The sequence below is a fragment of the Dipteris shenzhenensis genome, chromosome 26, assembly GCF_047967505.1.
Source record: "Dipteris shenzhenensis isolate YYH24624 ecotype China chromosome 26, Dip_SZ_1.0, whole genome shotgun sequence".
In the NCBI taxonomy this organism is placed as follows: domain Eukaryota; kingdom Viridiplantae; phylum Streptophyta; class Polypodiopsida; order Gleicheniales; family Dipteridaceae; genus Dipteris; species Dipteris shenzhenensis.
Window position 1 is genome coordinate 20,132,862 of NC_141621.1, and position 21,714 is coordinate 20,154,575.

The following is a 21,714-nucleotide window of genomic DNA, read 5'->3' on the forward strand; positions in this document are numbered from 1 at the left end:
GCGCATTGTATCTGGTTTTTCAGTCTCATAGACCATCCAATCTCTCTCTCTCTCTCTCTCTCTCACTTAGCCACCCCAACCCTTTCCTTGGCCACTAGACCCAGATGCAGCCAAAATATTACTGGCCATACTATACCACTAAGTTGAAAAGCTTGCAAAATAAGGAACAAACACACAATGAGTATGGTGCTAGCATTTGAGGCCAAGTGGGCTGCCCTTAGGTTTAGAATGATGTTGAATGGGAAACATATATTCACTACAACCACCTATATGTTGGAGAGGTCACCGCCCCATTTGTAAGCCCCCATATGAGGAGAGCATGGGGGGGGTGAACCTAAGCACAAAAGCATGGCACCCAGGTGCTAGTGAAGGGCCTGGCAGAGGCAGCTCAAGGAGCCTTCATGGCAGGATGCAGTCACAGAAGAAGCGACCTGGATGGCAAGGGTTGCAGGCAGGATCTCGACCTGCAGCAAGCCCTGGACAAGGCGCAATGACAGCAGCAGGAACAGCAGTGCTTTGGGGTCTGGAAAGCAACCTGGCAGGCCAGCACAGCAGGCTGGAACAGGTCTCACATGGAGGCAGACAGTGGCGCAGGGCCACGTGGCAAAGAGGGGGATCAGAGGCTGGACTGGACCCTATATTTATAGGGCATCTGCCCTTGAAAGGTGGGCCAAGGGCCCTTGTAATGAGTGCCCCAAAAGGGCAGCCCACAGTCCCATAAATAGGGAGCTGTGGGTCGGTTTTGGTCGGCAGGGGCAGGGGGCTGAACCGACCAGCAGTCGGCCCTTTCTAGGGCTGCTGGGTCGGTTGGGTGGCCAGGCTTTTGGGCCTATATAAAGAGGGCATTCAGGCCTCATTTGAACATCACTTGCAGCAGCAGATCCAGAGCAGAAAGGAGTAGCAGGTAGCCACCCTCCAGACCTACATTCAGGAGGATAGAGAGGTGCTAGCAGGGCTGCAGACTTAGCCAGGAAGCTGCCCACCTAGGCTGGTTCCCAGACAGCAAGGTGGAGAGGATCATCCTGTTGGGGTAAAGGCACATTGCCACGCTTTTATTAAAGATATGACACCTATGACTGTCTTAAGACAGTCATAGGGGGAAAACCTAATCCTAATAAAACTTAAGAGTTTGTGGTGTGGCTCATTACTTCACACCCGCACATTTGGAGTCTTCTCTCTCTCTCACTCTCTCCCTCTTGTACTTCTACCACTCACCTTCCCCCTTTAACTGGTATCAGAGCCTCATTTTCCTCCCCACCCCTGTCTACCCACTCCCCCTACCTCTTTGCCCTAGTGGCCAGCAAGGCAACAGCGCAAGGCAAGCGCGGGCTGCAGCGAGGCAGTGCGGGCAACAGTAGGGCGGCAGCGCAGGGCGGGCTGCAGCAGGCAGCGCGGGGGGCGCAGCAGCGCGCCATTTCGCAGGCGGGCAGCAGAGCGGGCAGCAGGCGCACGCGTGGGCGCAGGCAGCGCGTCATTTCGCGCGTCGTACAGTACCGTACGGACGTACGGCCGTCCGTACAGCCGTACGGACACCGTACATGCGATCGTACCGTACGGACGCCGCCGTACGGACTGTGACAGGGAGCTGTGTCAGGGATTTTCGACAGGAAGGTGCTTTTTTGTTTTGGATCTGCGTCAGAGGAGTACATTTCGAAATTTCTCCTTGGATCTGTACTCTGCACAGGTACAGCATGTACATTTGTACCCTGCACAGGTACACAGGTACGAAAGTACAGCAGGTACATCAGTTTTTTTTTCCTCTGGGGAAGAAAGAGAAGGAAAAAGAGCACTCTGCTCTTCATTCAGGATCATTTTTCAGTTCTCAAAACTGTTTTTTTTTTTGAAAGTACAGCAAGTACCTTCATCTCCCTCGTGCTTGAGGTGACGAGAACCACAGTGTGTGGTTGATTGCACAGTTATTTTGTTTTGGGAAGGTAATGCCTTGATCTTGCAGAGGATATATGCTTTTACTGGGTTTGAATCTCAGTTTACGGGTGAGCAGATCATAGGGCTTTTGCCCAGCAGTTGATGCTTTGTATGCCTTGAGGTAGTGTGGTGCCAGAGTGCACACATTTGTCTCGATTTCCGCAGTGTGGAGGTGACATTTTCTTGCAGGTCACATTTCTTGTGCAACACTCAGAGAACCTCAGTTGAGCCACGCTTGGCCAGGGCGCATCGAGTTTACTCGGTCCCTAACTGTCCATCGTTGACAGTGCTCAAAAGGTTCCTCATTGAGTGTTTGTACGTTGGGATCTGTGTATGTCATTTCTACACAGGGCAGTATTTGCATTACACTGTTAGTTGATTTTGTCAGAGAGATTTGCACATTGTATGCCTTATCCCTCATTGTTGAGGTTGTTTTCACTTGGTACAAGTGTCAGATCAAGGGGCTTTTGCCCAGATTTTGCTTGAGAGCACTTGGGTTACTGTCAGAGATCTTCAAATGCATTTTATTCCCTTGGCAGAAGGGTAATTGCTTGGGATTTATCCCATTTTCTGTTGCAGGTTTTGTGACAGGCTGAAGTGTCTGGAGCTCTTTTTTTTTCTTCGGTAATCAAAACAGTATATGCCAAGTGGTTTATGCATATTAAATCAGTGCAATACCTCATCTGAGGTGGGAGAAGTGATCAGGACAGCAGTGCAGCAGTGTTTACAGCAGTGTTTTGTGCTTTGTCAGCTGTTGATGCACTGTTAAAGCACTTGTGGAGCAGCTGCAGCATTCTGAAATTATTTTTTTAATGCCTATTTGAGCACGGTACAGTGTGTCAGAAGGTACAGTAACTGGAGAGAAATTTTCTGTTGTGCTGCAGATTTTCTGACAGTAAAAAACAGCACTATTGTGAGTGCTCCTGGCTCTTGATAGAGCAGGTTTTTTCTGAGAAATCAGAATTTTATTCAGTCTTTCTTGACTTACAGGGAGTCAGGTACTTTCCTTATCTGATATGGCATCAGGGGGAAGTGAATCATCAATTCTGAACATAAAGAAGTTGGAAGGGGCACACAATTATGCATTATGGGCAGAACAGTGTTTGAATGTACTTCTGCTTAAGAAGATTTCTAAGCCCATAAGGGTGAATGGTGTCAAGCCATCTGGGATGTCAGATGGTGAATGGGAGGAGCTAGATCTGTCCGCGAGGGCTGCTATCATGCTTACTCTCAGTGATTCTCTTGTGTACAATGTTCAGGCTGAAAAGACCTCTTATGGTGTATGGCAGAGGCTAGCAGAGTTATATGCCCAAAAGAGTTCAGCCAGTAAGGTGTATTGGTTGAAGAAGCTGGTTGATCTTCGCATGAAGGAAGGTACAGCTATGACCTCACACTTGAGTGAGTTCAATGCCATCTTTACACAGCTGATTGCACAGGGGTTGAACCTTGATGAGGAGTTCAAGGCTACTTTCTTGTTGTGTACCCTTCCTGAGAGTTGGGACAGTTTCAAGACCACCTTGTCTAATTCGAATGTCACTCTTATATATGCTGATGTAGAGAGCTCTCTCCTAATGGAGGAGATGAGTAGGAAAAATAATGCGGGCAGCAAGTCTTCAAATGCTTTGCAGGTACAGGAAAGAAACAGGACTCAGCAGAAGGGGAGATCTGCTAGTAAGTCTAAATCCCGCAGTCAGTCCCGTGGTAAAAAGGATATTGAATGCTTTTATTGTGGCAAGAAGGGACATGTGAAGTCTAAGTGCTTCAAGTTTATACAGGATCAGAAAGCCAAGAAGGCTGAAACAAAGGATGCAGGCAGTGGAAGTAAAGGCAAAGGCAAGGCCAAGGTAGATGACTTGGATGCAGTGAATATTGCAGCAGAGGACAGTGACAGTGACAGACATGAGGTATTATGCTCTTCTGCTGTAATTGCACATACCTTGGTTATTGATGGCCATGACATGCACACCTGGCTCTTGGATTCAGGTGCTTCTTTTCATGTTACTCCTCATAGGGAGTGGTTTACTTCCTACACAGGTACTCATGGAGTTGTTCACCTTGGGAACAACTATGCATGTCAGATTGCAGGGATTGGCAGTATACAGATAGTGTTCCCTGATGGACGCACATTTATGCTTGATGGTGTTCGCCATGTGCCGCAAATCAAGAAAAATCTGATCAGCACTGGCTTATTGGATGACAGTGGTTACCACACCACATTTGGGGATTCCAAATGGGTGATTACTTATGGCCAGGTTGTAGTGGCTGAGGGTTTTAAGAGTGATACCTTGTACCCTCTTTATGTTTCCAGTGTGGGTAATCATGTTGTTGCCATAACCGAGCTGCCAAAGGTTTCATTGTGGCATAGCCGGTTGGGACACATGTCTGTTAAAGGAATGCAAGAACTGTCACGTTTGGGTTATCTGCCGTCTCTTTCTTTTTCAGATTTGCCTACTTGTGATCATTGCATATTTGGCAAGCATTCTGTGACTCCTCATAAGAGGAGAACTCCCCAAAATAGAGCACCGCTTGATCTAGTGCACACTGATCTGTGGCAAGCCACCCTCATATAAGCACTTACGTGTATTTGGCTGCGAGTGCTTTGCTCATGTACGCAAAGAACTGCGCACCAAACTGGAGCCAAAGTCTATCAGATGCATCTTTATGGGTTATGGTGACGAAGGTGAAATGGGGTACAGGTTATGGGATCCCGTTAAACGGAAGATTATACGCAGCAATGATGTCATCTTTAAAGAGGATAGTGTACACAAGGAACCCGTGCAACCTGTGGAATACAGGAGGGTTATTTATGATGATGTTGGACAGCAAAGAATGCCCTTTTATATGCAGCAGCAGGCTGCTGCAGATAACCCTGTTCAAGAGGGTATACAGGCTGGAAATCAGCCAGATAATTTTGCCAATGATGCACCACTGGATATGCCAGCAGATGGGGCTGTAGAACAGCCAGATATGGTGGTACAGCCACCCGTCATGCATGACGAACAGGCTGGACAGCAGCCTAATCCGGAACATTTTGTTAGGAGGAGCACCCGTGTACAACGGCCTCCTGCCAGGTTTGTTCCAGGAGCCAATAATGTGGCTGATTTTATCATGCTGATAGATTGTGGTGAGCCTTCCAGCTTCAAGGAAGCTATGGGAAGAACAGAGAAAAGGAAGTGGGAGAAAGCCATGCAGTCAGAAATGGACTCCCTACTTCAAAATGATACATGGGACTTGGTGCAGCTACCTGCAGGCAGAAAGGTTTTGCCATGCAAGTGGGTTTACAAAGTCAAAGTGGATTCAAATGCTTTACCGAGGTATAAGGCCAGATTGGTTGCCAAGGGATTTAAGCAGGAGAAGGGCATTGACTTTGATGAGATCTTTTCCCCTGTAGTCAAGATGACTACTTTGAGAGCAGTGTTAGCTCTTGTTGCTTATGAGGACATGGATTTATGTCAGATGGATGTGAAGACTGCTTTTCTTCACGGAGATCTACATGATGAGATCTATATGAGTCAGCCAGAGGGATATGCTGTTAAAGGGAAAGAGCAGCTTGTGTGTAAGCTCAAGAGGAGCTTGTATGGACTCAAGCAGGCACCAAGAGAATGGTACAAGAAGTTTGATGCCTTCATGCAGTCCCAAGGGTATCATAGGTGTGAGACCGATCATTGCTTGTACACTAAATGGGCAAAGGATGGCAGTTTGATGCTACTCATTCTATATGTGGATGACATGCTGATTGCCAGTAAATCTCAGCTTGAGATTAGTGCTTTAAAGAAACAACTGCATAAGTCTTTTGACATGAAAGACTTGGGTGATGCAAACCATATTCTTGGCATGCGGATTACTCGTGACAGGTCCAAGGGACTTTTGTTTTTGTCACAAAAGGAGTACATTGACAAAGTAGTGCAGAGGTTTTAAATGGAGGGGGGGAAGTCTATTAGTACCCCGTTGCCTCCACATTTAAAACTCAGCAGTAAGGACAGCCCCAGATCAGATGATGATAAGGCTGAGATGGCCAAGGTTCCGTATGCATCTGCAGTTGGTTCTTTGATGTATGTCATGGTTGCCACATGTCCGGATATTGCTTTTGCGGTGGGAGTCATCAGCAGGTATATGGCAAATCCAGGCAAGCGGCACTGGGAAGCAGTGAAAGGTGTCTTGAGGTATCTCAAAGGTACCAAAGACTTGTGCATATGCTATGGTAGGCAGGATGCATTGGTGCATGGTTTTACAGATTCAGACTATGCAGGGAATGCAGATAACCGGAAGTCTACTACCGGTTATATTTTCACATTTGCAGGAGGTGCTATATCATGGGTGTCTCGGTTACAGAAATGCGTTGCACTGTCAACTACTGAAGCTGAATATGTTGCAGCCACTGAGGCTTGCAAGGAAGCAATATGGCTTACTCGGCTGGTGGGAGATTTGGGCATTACAGGAGATATGCCAGTTTTGCATTGTGATAGTCAGAGTGCTATCATGTTGGCAAAGAATCCGGTCTTTCATCAAAAGACCAAGCACATAGATGTGAAATATCATTTCATCAGGGAGGTACTAGAAGACAAGCGACTTGAGCTTGTGAAGGTGCATACTGATGATAATCCTGCAGATTTGCTCACTAAGAGCTTGCCTACAGAGCGGTTTGCACATTGCCGCCACATCATGGGATTAGGATGAGACCACTCTTATTTTATGGTCTTGTATACAGTAACTGTATATTGCTGTAATTTTTATTCTTTTCTCCCCTTTAGGCATATTGGCCTTTAGGTGGGAGGTTGTTGGGGTAAAGGCACATTGCCACGCTTTTATTAAAGATATGACACCTATGACTGTCTTAAGACAGTCATAGGGGGAAAACCTAATCCTAATAAAACTTAAGAGTTTGTGGTGTGGCTCATCACTTCACACCCGCACATTTGGAGTCTTCTCTCTCTCTCACTCTCTCCCTCTTGTACTTCTACCACTCACCTTCCCCCTTCACATCCTAGACGGAAAGTTTACTTACGCTCGAGGTGGAGCACGCGGACTCTAGTCTAGAGATAGCCAGCAGATAGGAGAAGGACTTTGTGGTAAGATCAGAGGACCACACCATTGGTGGGACTCTGGATCTGTCTCTCTTGTATTGTGTCCATAGTTGTGGACGGAAATATATTATTTGGTGGTTTCTCTATCTAGTTTGGTTCATTGTCTATTGATGAGTCTGCACACCTATTGAATGCACATAAGTAAAGAAGTTTGTGATTCCACACCCACACCGCACACTAGGTGAGCTCCTGGGCATTATTTCCGCTGCGTGTACCCTCTGTTGGGTCTTTTCTAACATGGTATCAGAGCCCAAGTAGGAGGCTCACAGGTGTGGGAGCCTGAAGGCAGGGACCTTGTTGAAGGACGACCCTGATTCAGAAGCTCTAGGGAATCGACTTCCACGACTGGAGGATTGTGCCCTTGCGAGAAGGAGGGTGACTCAGGTTCAGTCAGGTGCGTTCAGAGTTCTGGTTTACTGAATTTGAGTTTGGTTGACTTTGCTGTGTGGTATATACAGCAGAGATGTCACCATCTACAGCCTCTTCAGCCCCTGCTATCCCTTCCTCCTCCTCCAGTTTTCTCTGTTTCACTATCCCTAACTTTGGAGAGTCTGGGAACCTGGACGGGACTAATTACCCGATCTGGAAGGTGAAGATCCGGAGTCATTTAGTGCCTCGGATGTTGTGAAAGCTGACCACGGGAGAGGAGTCAAAGCCGGAAGACTTGGTGGATAGTAAAGGGAAGGTACTCATGGCAGTAGACAGAGAGGAGCTTGAAGCTTGGGAAGAAAGAGATGCCCATGCCCTGGCAATAATCATAGGGACTATGGTGGACTCTGTTTTTCCGCATATCCAGCTGGCCGAGACGTCAGTAGAGGCGTGGGCCACCCTGAAGGATCTGTACGAGATAGATAATACCTCCCGGATCGTGCTTCTTCAGCATTAACTCTACAATCTTGATATGGAAGAAGGCGATACGGTACATAGCCATTTGACGAAGGTCAAGGTGGTGCGGGATCAGCTGGCAGCAATTGGTCAGAAGACGGACTCATGCCATCTGGCCTTGATGGTACTGAGGAGATTGCCTCGGAGTTTCAAGAGCTTTGTTACGGCTATGACAGCAGGACAGAGGACCAAACCTCTGACATTTAAGGAGTTGTGTCCATTACTGTTACAGGAGGAAGCTCCTGAGAAGCTCTACAACGAGGACAAAGATGACAAGGCGATGCTGGTGAAGGATTCCGCAGATAAGGAAAAGGGCAAGCCTAACAGTGGCAAGTCCAATAAAGATGACTCTGACGACGAGGGGACTTCGAAGAGGAAGCACAAGAAGAAGTGTTTCTATTGTGATACGCCCGGACATTTTGCAAAGGACTGCAGAAAGAAAAAGGCGGATTTGAAAAACAAACAGGAGTCTGACTCAGATTCAGAGGGAAAGGCCAAAGCTAATGTGGTAATCGAAGAATTGTTCCTGGTGACATCACCGAGTGTTACCGAGGTCAGATATGTTGATCCATAAATCACAGTAAGGATGTCTGACATAGAGATGTGGGTCGACGAGGAGTCAGATGCCTTTGTGAAGGTGAAGGACAGTATGGAGCGCTTGGTACCTTCCAGGTGTGTAGCTGTTGACACTGACACGAGGGTGGATTCCATGGAAAGCCCTAGGGTCTCATGGTCAGATGGATGCTGGACTTCAGAAGGGGACAGTACAGGATTACACAGGATCTTGGCGGGTGCCTCATTGAGGTACAGGGTTTGCTTTCAGAGCGAACATTCAGGCAGTACAACAGTCTGGTATGTATTTGATATTCTGCATTTGAGTCTTTATAGCATGCTGTGGGGAGATTCTACTCTTCATTTGTCTCAGGTGATAAGAGATTGGAAGGAATTGGCCTTCTTCGAAGGCAGAAGGGGAAGTATTGGTGCTTCTTCAAATCTCGGACGCAGATTGCTAGAAGGTGGTGGACAAAGAGTACTGAAGCCAGAAGAGTACATGCTTGAGAACTCAGCGAGAGTTCATGGTCCAGGTTATCTGGAAATATTCATTGGTTACAGACCTTGCCAAAGGAAGGACGGGTTGAAACAGACCCTCAGAGCATGGTGCCTGGAAGACTCCAGGTTGTTCACTCATTATGAGGGGGACGACTGGAAGATCGTGACGGCTGGATTGTTCGAGTTCAGAGGTGGGAATGTGACTGAAGGAGGTGGTACCAGGAGGTGCTACCAGAGATGGACCTGTGTACCAGGATGGTGTGCGGAAGCAGAACCGGACCTGGTGGAGCAGGAGCCACTGGATGAAAAGCCAGGAAAAGATTTCGACACGGAAAGGTTCCAGAGGACTACGACTAGGGAGTTAGTGGAGCATCTTCATCGACGTGTTGGCATTGGGCTGAGATGTGTCGGTGAGAGGGGGTGTTGGAGAGGTCACCGCCCCATCTGTAAGCCCCCATATGAGGAGAGCATGGGGGGGGTGAACCTAAGCACAAAAGCATGGCACCCAGGTGCTAGTAAAGGGCCTGGCAGAGGCAGCTCAAGGAGCCTTCATGGCAGGATGCAGTCACGGAAGAAGCGACCTGGATGGCAAGGGTTGCAGGCAGGATCTCGACCTGCAGCAAGCCCTGGACAAGGCGCAATGACAGCAGCAGGAACAGCAGTGCTTTGGGGTCTGGAAAGCAACCTGGCAGGCCAGCACAGCAGGCTGGAACAGGTCTCACATGGAGGCAGACAGTGGCGCAGGGCCACGTGGCAAAGAGGGGGATCAGAGGCTGGACTGGACCCTATATTTATAGGGCATCTGCCCTTGAAAGGTGGGCCAAGGGCCCTTGTAATGAGTGCCCCAAAAGGGCAGCCCACAGTCCCATAAATAGGGAGCTGTGGGTCGGTTTTGGTCGGCGAGGGGCAGGGGGCTGAACCGACCAGCAGTCGGCCCTTTCTAGGGCTGCTGGGTCGGTTGGCTGGCCAGGCTTTTGGGCCTATATAAAGAGGGCATTCAGGTCTCATTTGAACATCACTTGCAGCAGCAGATCCAGAGCAGAAAGGAGCAGCAGGTAGCCACCCTCTGGACCTACATTCAGGAGGATAGCAGGGCTGCAGACTTAGCCAGGAAGCTGCCCACCTAGGCTGGTTCCCAGACAGCAAGGTGGAGAGGATCATCCTAGACGGAAAGTTTACTTACGCTCGAGGCGGAGCACGCGGACTCTAGTCTAGAGATAGCCAGCAGATAGGAGAATGACTTTGTGGTAAGATCAGAGGACCACACCATTGGTGGGACTCTGGATCTGTCTCTCTTGTATTGTGTCCATAGTTGTGGACGGAAATATATTATTTGGTGGTTTCTCTATCTAGTTTGGTTCATTGTCTATTGATGAGTCTGCACACCTATTGAATGCACATAAGTAAAGAAGTTTGTGATTCCACACCCACACCGCACACTAGGTGAGCTCCTGGGCATTATTTCCGCTGCGTGTACCCTCTGTTGGGTCTTTTCTAACACTATATACTCATTCTTCAGCACTACTCCAAAATCGAAATACCGTGCTGCAGGCTGGCCTTAGATTGAGGGAAATGTTGAAGGGGAAATATATATTCACTACAACCACCTATTATATACTCACTCTTCAGCTCTACCTCTCCAAAATCGAAATAGCATCCTGCAGACTGCCAACTCATAATCACTCTCCAGGACTATTCAAAATAACATCCTGCAGGCTGCCAACTTAAATCAATCTGCAGCACTGTTACGTTACCAGAAAGAAGGGCTCAGCTCTCCATAAACCACCCTGCCACGGATTCCCCTCGTAGTCACATGAACTTGCCTTTCTTCAAGTTCCTTCTGGAATCCTCCCTCCTAGCCCAGTGCCTGCCACATGGTGTTCTCTTGAGTGCCATGTGTCCATTTGGACCTTAGAGTCCCTATGCCTATTTAGGCCTTACTTATGCACTTTGTATTGATGCAAGCACTATCGAGCCCTCTGGTTTCCGGCTTCACCGTAACCACACCAAACAATTCCGGGATTATGGCTGACGTCACATTCCCTTCCCCTTAATGGTTTACGTCCTCGAAAACAAAATTGGGAAACCTCCTCTGGAGACTGCTTACCCTTTCCCATGTTGAACTCTCTCCAGATCTATCTTTCCACTTAACTAGACATTCTTGCCATATGGTGTGTCGCGTTCTTTTTTCTTGTCTATCTAAAATTCTTTTTGGTTCATGTGGTAAAGATGCAGGTTCAATGAGTTCAACTAGGACTTCATTTCCAATGAGATTATCATCATCTCCTAATTTTCTTTTTAGCCTACTAACATGAGAAACTGGATGTACTCTACATCCCTCAGGTAAGGCTAATTTGTAAGCAAGCTCTCCAATCCTCTTAAGTATTGTGAATGGTCCACAATACCTTGTCTTTAGAGATTGTGAAGATTCAGGTACCTTAAGGTAGACTTTCTCATTTAGTTCAAACTCCAACTTTCTACAGTGGGGGTTTGCATATAACTTCGTGCTCTATCTTGAGCTCTTCTTATGCTATCTTTAGCTAACTTAAGCGTTTGATTCATATCCTCAAGAAAGTCTTTGGCCGCTTGAACTTTCTCTTTTTCGAGTCCCACTGTCATTGGGGCTCTTGGTTGAAATCCATACATCATCATGAATGGACTAAAACCTGTAGCTGAATGTTTGGCACTGCTATATGCAGATTCTAATATGGGCAAATACTGTTCCCAATTAGTTTGCCGTTTACTTACATATGCTCGAAGCATATCCTTAATTATATGATTGACCCTTTCAGTTTGACCATCACTCTGTGGATGATCCGTGGTGCTCATATTCAATGAAGTTTCCAACCTCTTAAACACAGCCCTCTAAAAATGGATGTTAAATTTGCTATCCCGGTCGCTAACAATACTGGATGGTAGCCCATATAGTCTATAGAGATGCTCCACAAATAGCCTGGCTAATTTTGGAGTTTTAACATCTTCACTGATAGGAATAAAATGAGGCATCTTGGTCAACCGATCCACAATTACCCACACAGAGTTGTGCCCCCTCTGTATCCTAGGTAATCCTACCATGAAATCCATGGAGATGCTTTTCCATTTGCCAGATGGAACCTCCAATGGGTGTAGGAGACCTCCTACCTTAAGGCGTTCAGTCTTATTGACCTGGCATTTTTGGCACTTCAATACATAATCTTGGATGCCCTTACCTATTCCAGGTCAAAAGAATTGTCTTTTCAGAAGCACATATGTCTTCTGAATTCCCGGGTGTCCAGCACTTGGACTATCATGACATTCAAAAAGGATTTGGCGCCTAATGTCATTATCATCCGGGACACATACTCTACCCTTGTAGAGTAGGTAGCCATCTTCAATAGTATATTTTTTTCACTTGAGTCCTTTATCACCAACTTGTGATGTGTTGCCATTTCCATGCGACTTCTCAGTGAAAGCCTCTCGATTAGTTGGATCCTTGTTTTTAATTGCTTTCCATATTTCAGAGAAGTGAGGATCGAACTCACATTTCCCCTTTAAGGACTCTAGGAAATCATTCTGAAATTGAGTAAAAGTCAATTCATTAACAATTGGCATTCGGCTAAGAGAGTCTGCTACCACATTGTACTTCCCTTTCCTATATGTCAATTGTATATCAAATTCTTGCATTAACTCAGTCCATCTAGCTTTTCTACCTTTAAGCTCTGGCTGATTATAAATTCATTTAATGCTCTCTTGATCAAAGATGATCTCAAATTTTGCACCATATAAGTAGTGCCTCCACTTCTTTAAAGCATAGACTATAGCATATAGTTCCTTCTCATATGCCGAATAATTCCGTTAGATACAATTTAACTTTTTGCTTTCAAAAGCCACTGGTCGACCTTTTTGTATAAGTATCACCCCAACAGCAATCTGTCTCAACCACGAATGGTTCATTGGGATCCACTACTTTTAAGACGGGAGCTGCCGCTATAGCTACCTTCAATTTTTCAAAACTTCTCTTTTGAGGTTCATCCCATATGAAGGTGCTTTCGTTCTCCTTAAGCTGGTCCGTCATCGGAACATCAATTCTAGCGTAATCTTGGATGAATCTCCTATAGAATCCTGACAAACCTAAGAATATTTGTAATTCTTCTAGATTTGTAGGATGTGGCCATTCCAATATGGCCCTTACTTTGTCAGGATCCATACGAACCCCTTCTTGGGATATTATATGTCCCAAGTATTTCACTTCTTTTGCAAAGAATTCACATTTGGATTCTTTAGCAAAGAGTGAATTATCTCTAAGCAGTTGGAACACTTTTCATAAATGTTCCAAATGCTTTTTCCTGGTTTTACTATAAATAAGAATATCGTCTAGAAATACTACAACAAATTTCCCTAGATATGGCCTTAAGACACTATTCATAAGTATCATGAAAGTTGCTGGAGCATTTGTTAATCCAAATGGCATTGCTTTAAATTGATAATGCCCATACCTAGTACGAAATGATGTCTTAGGGACATCCTCTTCCCTAATTCGTACTTGGTGATATCCTGATCTTAAATCAATTTTAGTAAAGTATTTTGCCCCTTGCAATTGATCAAAGAGCTCATCAATGCGAGGCATAGGATACTTATTTTTTATGGTGATTTTATTTAGTGCTCGATGATCTATGCATAAACGCATAGTACCATCCTTTTTCTTTACCAGTAAAATTGGTACAGATCAAGGTGAGTTACTTGTTTGGATTTGGCCCTTCCTAGGATATTCCGTTAATTGTCTTTCGACCTCACATTCCTCCGTTTGACTAAGCCTATACGGGGTTTACAAACAGGGGTAGATTCAGGAATTAAATCCATTTTATGATCTACTTCTCTCTCAGGAGGTAAACCGTCAGGTAAATCAGATGGGAAAACATCTTTAAATTCAAACATTAAATCATTGAAAGAAGATTTATACTTTTTAACATTATCAAGAACAACATTACTTCTTTCCGATGCAGAAGACTTAAAATCACCAATAAAAGTAAGTTCACAAAGATATACCTCGCATTCTTCTTGGTATAGTAGTCATTCCAATTCCATCGAACAAATAAGAGGAGAGTTAGGCACATTATGTTCTCCTTGAATCTGGAAGACTCTACTCTCTTTTTCAAACATAATGGACTTATTAAGATAACTCCTCTGTAAGCTATGCCCAAGACTATACAGCCATTCTCGACCAAGCACTACATCTGTTCGGTCAAGATGCATGATTTGGAAATCCAAGGCATCCTGATAGCCTTGAATATCTACCTCTACACCATATATCATGGTGTCCCAAAATGTTTTATCATTGCCCTTTGCCAAAGATCCACTGGGACTCTCAGGCAATTTTAATTTCTTAACTAACGAGTAGTTTAAGAAATTATGTGTTGCACTATCATCGACCATCACTCTTACTCTTTGTCCCTTAATTTTTCCATGCATCCTCATTAAATCATGAGGACCAAAGGTGGGCTGCCACATTGCTGATGATAGAGAACACATGTGGGTGCTATCCTCATGATAGACTTCTACCTTAGTGTACTTTTCAGTACCATTAAGCGGCAACAGTTGCACTGCATGCACTTGTCTTTGTGGAGGTCTATTTGGGGCTTTAGCTCCCGCTGGTTTATTTTTAGGGCAGTTCCAAGCAGCATGGTCTTTGCTCAAACATTTGAAGCAATTTCATAATCCTCTTTCTTCAAGAGAGGATAATTTTGTGTTTGAGGTTTCTTAGGCGGTGCTTGAGGAACCTCCTTCTTAAAGTGCCCCTTCCTTTTCAAATTGGAAAATTTATTGAACTTTGGAACAAAACCTGTTTGCTCTGAAGTTCCAACTCTAAATATCCCCGTCGTATCATCGTATATTTGGGCATACTTAATGGCTTCCTCAAAGGTTTTAGGAGAATTTCTTTTCACCTCAACCTTATAAGTGTCTTTAAGACCTCTCACGAAACCCCTTATATTTTGGAATTCATCAATTCCCTTCAGCTTAAGGACTGCCTCCCTATAGTTCGCTATGTACTAGACTAGAGTGTTTGTACCCATCGTGCAATTATCCCAAGCCTCCCACGCTCTTTCTAATTCATTTTCCGGTAAAAACTCTTTTAGGAAGGCTTGTTCAAACTCAGTCCAATATCTAGGAATTCTATCACTCTCCCTGAGGCTCATCCACCATTTATAGGCTTTATTTCCAAGGGAAAGACTTGCTTCCACGACTTGATTTTCAAGAGGTGTATTCTTGAGTCAGTGGAAGTCTTGCCACTTTTGTAAGAATGTATTAATCGAACCTTTATTATGCTCCTTTTCTTCCCCATTGAAAATTGGCGGTTTTAAGTCCTTAAGGATGTTTGAGGTTTCTCTAAGTCGAGAGGTGGACCTCTCAACTTGATTAGGAGAAATCGGTGATTTTTCAGTAATAGATACCGATTGAGAATCGGCTATCTTAGTTATAGCTTCAGCTAGGGTTTTCAATGTATCATTGATAACCCCTAGTTGTGTTTCTATATTTTGCATTCGAGTTTCAAGTTTAGTGAATTCCATATACGGAATTCCATAGTCACCGTAATCAATAGCCTCCATTTCCACATTATCCTCTTGAGTTTCAGCTTGTACCTCCTCATGTATTTCCTCTCCGACTATTGCTTTTCCCTTTCTAGCCCTTTCCTCGGCCTCCCTAATCATACCATCCCTTTCTGGAGTTGTCATTTTAAAGACGTATTTTTTCCAGAAAATTATAAAGCAAAGTGCTTTCTGTCAGAGAGAAAAATGTAATGCCCACTTCCTTGGTATTTGTTCGAGGCGTTGGATTTGTCTTGAAAGTCATCTCGCTTTCTTTGATTCACGAACTCGCCTTTCAATTCCGCTCTTTCCCTTCTTTGGATCTCAAACTTCTCGGTCTTTGACTTGAAATCGGCGAGGCTAAAGTTTGGAAAATTTTAGGATCTTGAAAGAGAAAGAGGGGTATAAAAGACCTTAGATCCTTTGGAAAAAAAGGGGAGGTCTTAAACTGTGAAGAGGGGTACAAATTCAATGATGACGTGGCCTTTGTCAAAGGTTGGGAAACCTTAGAAAAGACGTGGCAACTATTGTAAGGAAAAATGACGATCTATATAGAGAGAGAGGATTTTTCGTTGTCGCATGACCAATTCCGATAGCAAGCTGTCAATTAATGACTTCGCTCACGTAGCGCCCTGACTTGAAAGCAAGCTGTTTGGGGATATGCAGCCGTTACTACGGCACTGGACTCTGCCTCATCCTGAAAGCATTGGAGCATTGGAGACTTAGAGTCTCTCAGTCCCTGCACTGATTGCAGAACAAACACAGCGTCAACAGCGAAAATCCCAAGTATATTAATGCGACACGGAATTAAAGCCAGGGACGGGGCCGAACAGTAGCATGTAGAGAAGTGAGTCCATAATACTAGGCTGCAGCAGATACATACGTAGTTCTCCACGGCTTCACGAATCATCACGCTACATGATTCATGATTCATGATTCACGCAGATCCAGTGATCCACGCTTCCGCTGCGCCTTTAAGATCCTGTGGGCTGTTTGCTGGCCGTTGTGCCACTGCAGCAGAACTCTGCAGTTCTACTCAAAATCTTCAATACAGACGAGTCAGACGACGCTCGTAGTGCCCCGCATGGCTCCAGCTTCCCATGCGCTCAGTTGCCAAGTTAGTGCCAACCACCGTTGTCACTTTGTAGTAGCCCGAGCCCCACGAATCGTCATACAAAGACTTTGGAGTCATTAGCTCATTGAAGGCAAGGCACTCAAACTCCCGGCAGTCGGCTGTGTTAGAACTGCGCAATTGATTACTCTAATGACGATTCGTAGCTTCCGTCTTTTACCCTGCCACGGATTCCCCTCCTAGTCACATGAACTTGCCTAGCACCTTTCGGTTCTGCTGATTTGTATGGTTGTTTTAATAGAAGTTCTTTTCTCAGGAGGGGGGGGGGGGGAACTACTCTGTTGGTATTGTTTGTGCGCAATGAATATAAAGCTGATGGAATCTTCAACAGTTTGCCATTCCCAGTAAGCAAATTGATGTATCACGAGTATGAAGAGCCATGGTGGTGAGTGGGCGGTAGAGAGAGCAAGTGGGCTCACTCTCTTATGCTGATATGCATTTAAAGGCACATAAAGGCCCACAGGCATGAGAGAAACAGAGCATGTGTGTGTGTGTTTGCCAAAAAAACCATAGGCCTGAGTTCAACTTAGTTTACTTTCATGTACGTATTGATGTGGCCTCTTTATATTCTTTAATTTCTGAGTCATCTCTAAAGTCTATACTGCCAAAGCAGAACAAATTTGTCCAGTAAGCTTGCTGACAGCTTGTACTTTTATCAGAAATGTCATTCATATGCTGATATACCTGATCTCAAATCTTGCAGGTGTGAGGCTTTCCCAACATATCCCCGGACATATGATCTTCTTCATGCCATTGGACTTCTTTCACAAGAAGCAGATAGACCAGATGGATGTGGATTATCAAATCTCTTTTTGGAGATGGACCGCATGTTGCGTCCAGAGGTGAGGTTTTGAGATTGTTTGTTGCACGTAGATAAAGCAAACAGGAAGTACTGCTTTCAATAAATTTCAATTCTTGGAATGATACTGAAAAGCGTTTCCCAAACTCTGTCCTCTATCGAGATGTCTGACTGCCATCGAGTTAAAGAGGAAAATTCCTGACAAATGAAACCTTGTCATGATTTTAACAGGGATGGGTAATTTTGCGTGACAAAGCTGACCTAATTGAAGATGCAAGAATTGCAGCTGGTCAGATGAGGTGGGAGTCCCGCATCGTTGAGGTGGAAGGGGTTATGGATCTTCAACTGCTTGTCTGCCAGAAAACTTTTTGCAAGAATCAGTCCTCAAAGAACATCTTGTAAACTCATCGTTTTTTCGATACTGTAAATTTCTTGTGCCATTTTGTTTACAACTATTTAAGCAGAATTGTGAGAGAAGAAGTGTAACATAGAGGGATCTGTGACCCTGGCTTCTAATGCTGCATTTAAAACTCCAACCTCTTTGGGTGTTTTAGTCTTGAGATCATGTAAGGAGAGATTTCATGAACCTCTGCATCTGCTGCAGTAAAGAATACATCACTCTTCTATAGAATGAGTGCTCCCATCTTCAGTGAGAAAGCAATGTAAAGATATTCCAACCATTGCATTTCAATATCAACGTTGGATTTTTGTCTACTTGAGTTTTGGCTAAAAAGAAACACATTGACCTGAAGGGTGCTTTGAAACATTTTCTGGGATCAAAGTGTAACCTGATCCCATTGTAAGGAAGTATCCAATCCTAGCAAGATACAGAACGTGACTGATCGTAAAACAGGAAGCGATATTGTAGGTATGAGAGGTCCAATGGTTAAGTTTAAAAATTTGGTTGCAGGGCATTTCCTCTGAAATTTCGACCAGATTGTTTACAGCCGTGATCTCTCTCACTCTATCTATATATATCTATGTGTAGTGGCACAAATAGCCACCATGCATTTGGTTCGCAGAGACATCCAAATGGTGGGTGCCCTGAAACGAGAGCCTGCGAAGGCCCACCATTTTGGAGCAGTAGCAAAGAGTCAGTATGGGTCTCAATGTCAGAATACGAGGCATTTTCTGCACACTTGCCGCTCCCATCAATAATGCAGCCAGCTTTTTGACTTCCACTCTTGGAGTCCAAGAGCATGGGATCGATGGGGCCTGGCATATAGGGTGGGACCCCAACCGAGAACAGGCGCTCATCATTCGCTCAAGGATGGTTGGGCTTGCGTTGTGACACTACTGGGATGAGACTCGGGAGAGAGCAGGAGTAAGGGGATGGGGAGGAGTGGTGGTACTATACAGATCATCCCTTACCTGAGTGATCTCCGTTCAGAGGTGAGATACACATGCCAGTTTTCTGTGGGTTCAAAGCCGATGCCCTCCTCGAGAGGATGTCTCCATTGCATTTTGTTACTTTCTTCTCGACACCTCACACTTTGCTCGAGACCTAGGCTGAGACTTCACCATAGGCAGCCCTCTACGTAGACATCATGGATTTCCCCAGAGAAGCTTTACTTGTTGGGTTCTTCAACGCGAGGATAGGTACAGACCAAGTATCACTTTTGGAATTTCGCAAGGATTCTATTCTATTAGTAGATGTTGATCTAGACAAGGTTGGGATATTGTGAATATTCACAGATAGACGAGCTCCAGTCACATCCTATAGGCATACACTATTAGACATGGACAGGATACATGATCTCATCATCTGTAATGGCACGCATCGCTGGCCCTCAAGTGGCTTTACTTGTTTCCCACATGGGGGGAGGGGGCTCCAGCGTAGTTGACACATGAGATCCCGTGTCTTCACTTCACATAGTAGAGATTTTATGTCTCATCACTATCCCCAGGAGCGGATCACACCAATCTGTTTATAAAACGCAGACCACGATACTACTCACACACTACTTACCACGACATACACTTTGATCACAACCTGAAATCTGGACAGTCTGCACTTCTGTCCACTCTACTCATACATCGTTCATATATCGCTCTTAGAGTATCGATTTGCCTGTGAAGATCCACACTTTTCGAAAATGCAAATGTGTGCAATGCATGCAGAATTTGAATGCCGATTGGCCCTCCAATGGGGAAGAGCGCCCTCGTGACAGTACTTGTTTCTTTTTCGACCTACATGCAAGGTGGGAGAGAGATGACGGATGAATGCAATGTGGTAGAGAGAATGCAACGTGAGATTCACAATGAAAGGGTGATACCCTTTCATTAATGTCCCTTGAGATCACTCAAGTTTCATCTTTCCATTTACACCTACCCTTAGCCTATGACCCATGCACCTACCATTCAATGCACTCTAATGCACCCTTTCCCTTTCCTATTGCCCCTAGGACCTAGACACGTGTGTGCACATCTTTATTACTAATCATTGGCCAATGTTACATAGTTTTGGCGGTACTATTTACACCGCTTGATCGATCATAAATACAAACATATAACCGCACCATCAAATTGGTGCCTAACAATAATAAAGTTCTAATGACTATTAATTAACTAAATAATCATTTCTCTTGTCATGACACTCCCTCCTGCTTGAATGAGCAGAAGTCCTCTTCTGGATTATTGCTTATCTCTTCCTCTTACGTGCACTTTCTCTTGTTACTTCTACCATTGCATCGCCTCTTTGTAATCTGCGAGTATCTGTGGAAAATCTGCAAAGAACTCTTCTTCCATCCATTGTGCATCACTAGCTAGCTGGTTTTTAAACTTCAGTAAATACATATATCTCTTCTTTCCACGAGTACTCTTCTCTTTATGGTACACGATTTGTTCTGGAGTAAGAACTTCAGTCCCATCTTCAAGTTCAGGTTCTTCTTGATGCTGAGTATCCAAAAACGCAGAAGTATCGCCATGGTATCTCTTCAAATTGCTCACATGAAAGATGTTCTTCATACGCCAGTGGGCTGGTAACTTCAGCTCATACGCTCTGGATCCTTCTTCTGGATATAAAGCTGCTGAAATCTGAAATGTACCATAAAACTTCTGTGCTAGCTTGACATGTTTGGTACTTCCTCTCACTAACTTGATTCTTCTTTTATCAATCTTCAATAAAATCCAATCATCCTCCTTGTAATAAACTTCTTTTCTTTTTTTATTGGCTGCCTTGGATTGTTGAACCTGGGCCTTCTTAATATGTTCTTTTACCTGCTCAATAACCTGTGTCATATCCTTAGCAAACTGGTCAGCAGCAAAAATTCGCTCCCCTAAGTGTGTTATTGGAATGGGTAAACATTGCCCATAGATAATTTCAAATGGGGCTTTCTTGGTGGAAGTATGTACAGTGTTATTATAAGCAAACTCTAACATGGGTAAGAACTCTGGCCACCTTCTAGGTTGGTCATGGACATAAGCTCGAAGTAAAGTAATTATGGTTTGGTTGGCATTCTCACTTTGTCCATCTCCTTGAGGATGGAAGGCTGTAGTAAATTTCAGTTTGGTTTCGAGATTCTCTAATAGGGCTGTCCAAAAGTTGCTAATGAAACGGCCATCATTATCGGATACAATCGATTTTGGTAACATATGTAACCTAAAGATTTCCCTAATGAATAACCTTGCTGTTTCAGGAGCAGACAACTCTTTTTTACAAGGAATAAAATGAGCTTGTTTACTCAGCCTATCTAGAACAGTGAAAATCTGCTCAAATTGACCAACCTTGGGGAAACCAGACACAAAATCCATTGTAATGTGTTCCCACCTTTCCGAAGGAATAGGCAAAGGCTGCAAAAGACCAACAGTCTTACTTGTGTCAGATTTAATGCGCTGACATACGTCACATTGTTGAACAAAGGTCGAAACTTCTTTGCGAAGTTTAGGCCAATGGAAGTATCTCTCAATATTGTCAATGGTCCCTCTAATGCCTCTATGTCCAGAATATGGACTCGCATGTAACTCACTCATGACTAGATACCGAAATGTTTTGGGTACACATATGGCACGTCCCAAAAATAAGTATCCATCCACGATGGAATAAGCCTCTAAATCCTCGACCTCATTACGCTGAATCTTCCCATAAATGTCAGCGAAGTCCTCATCTAAAGGATAAGCTTCAACCATTGCTCCTAATGATTTCTCCTTAATCATAGATACGTGATTAACTTGGGGCCGTCTACTCAAAGCATCGGCTACTAAATTCTCCTTTCTTGGCTGATATTCGATATTTGGTTGCCCAAAGGATTGAATATATTCAGCCCATTTGATTTG

At 44.6% G+C, this 21,714-nt stretch overlaps 1 protein-coding gene across 1 annotated transcript in view; it reads left to right on the top strand.

Moving 5' to 3' along the window:
• The window catches only part of LOC147884785 (putative methyltransferase PMT4), a 35,295-nt gene extending 17,195 nt beyond the window's left edge, over positions 1-18,100 (top strand). The window contains exons 7-8 of the mRNA XM_087397451.1: positions 17,344-17,482; positions 17,671-18,100. Of these exons, the coding sequence (XP_087253577.1) occupies positions 17,344-17,482; positions 17,671-17,841 (310 nt within the window). The 3' untranslated portion in view covers positions 17,842-18,100. The remainder of the gene's footprint in view (positions 1-17,343; positions 17,483-17,670) is intronic.
• Positions 18,101-21,714: the final 3,614 nt, after the last annotated feature.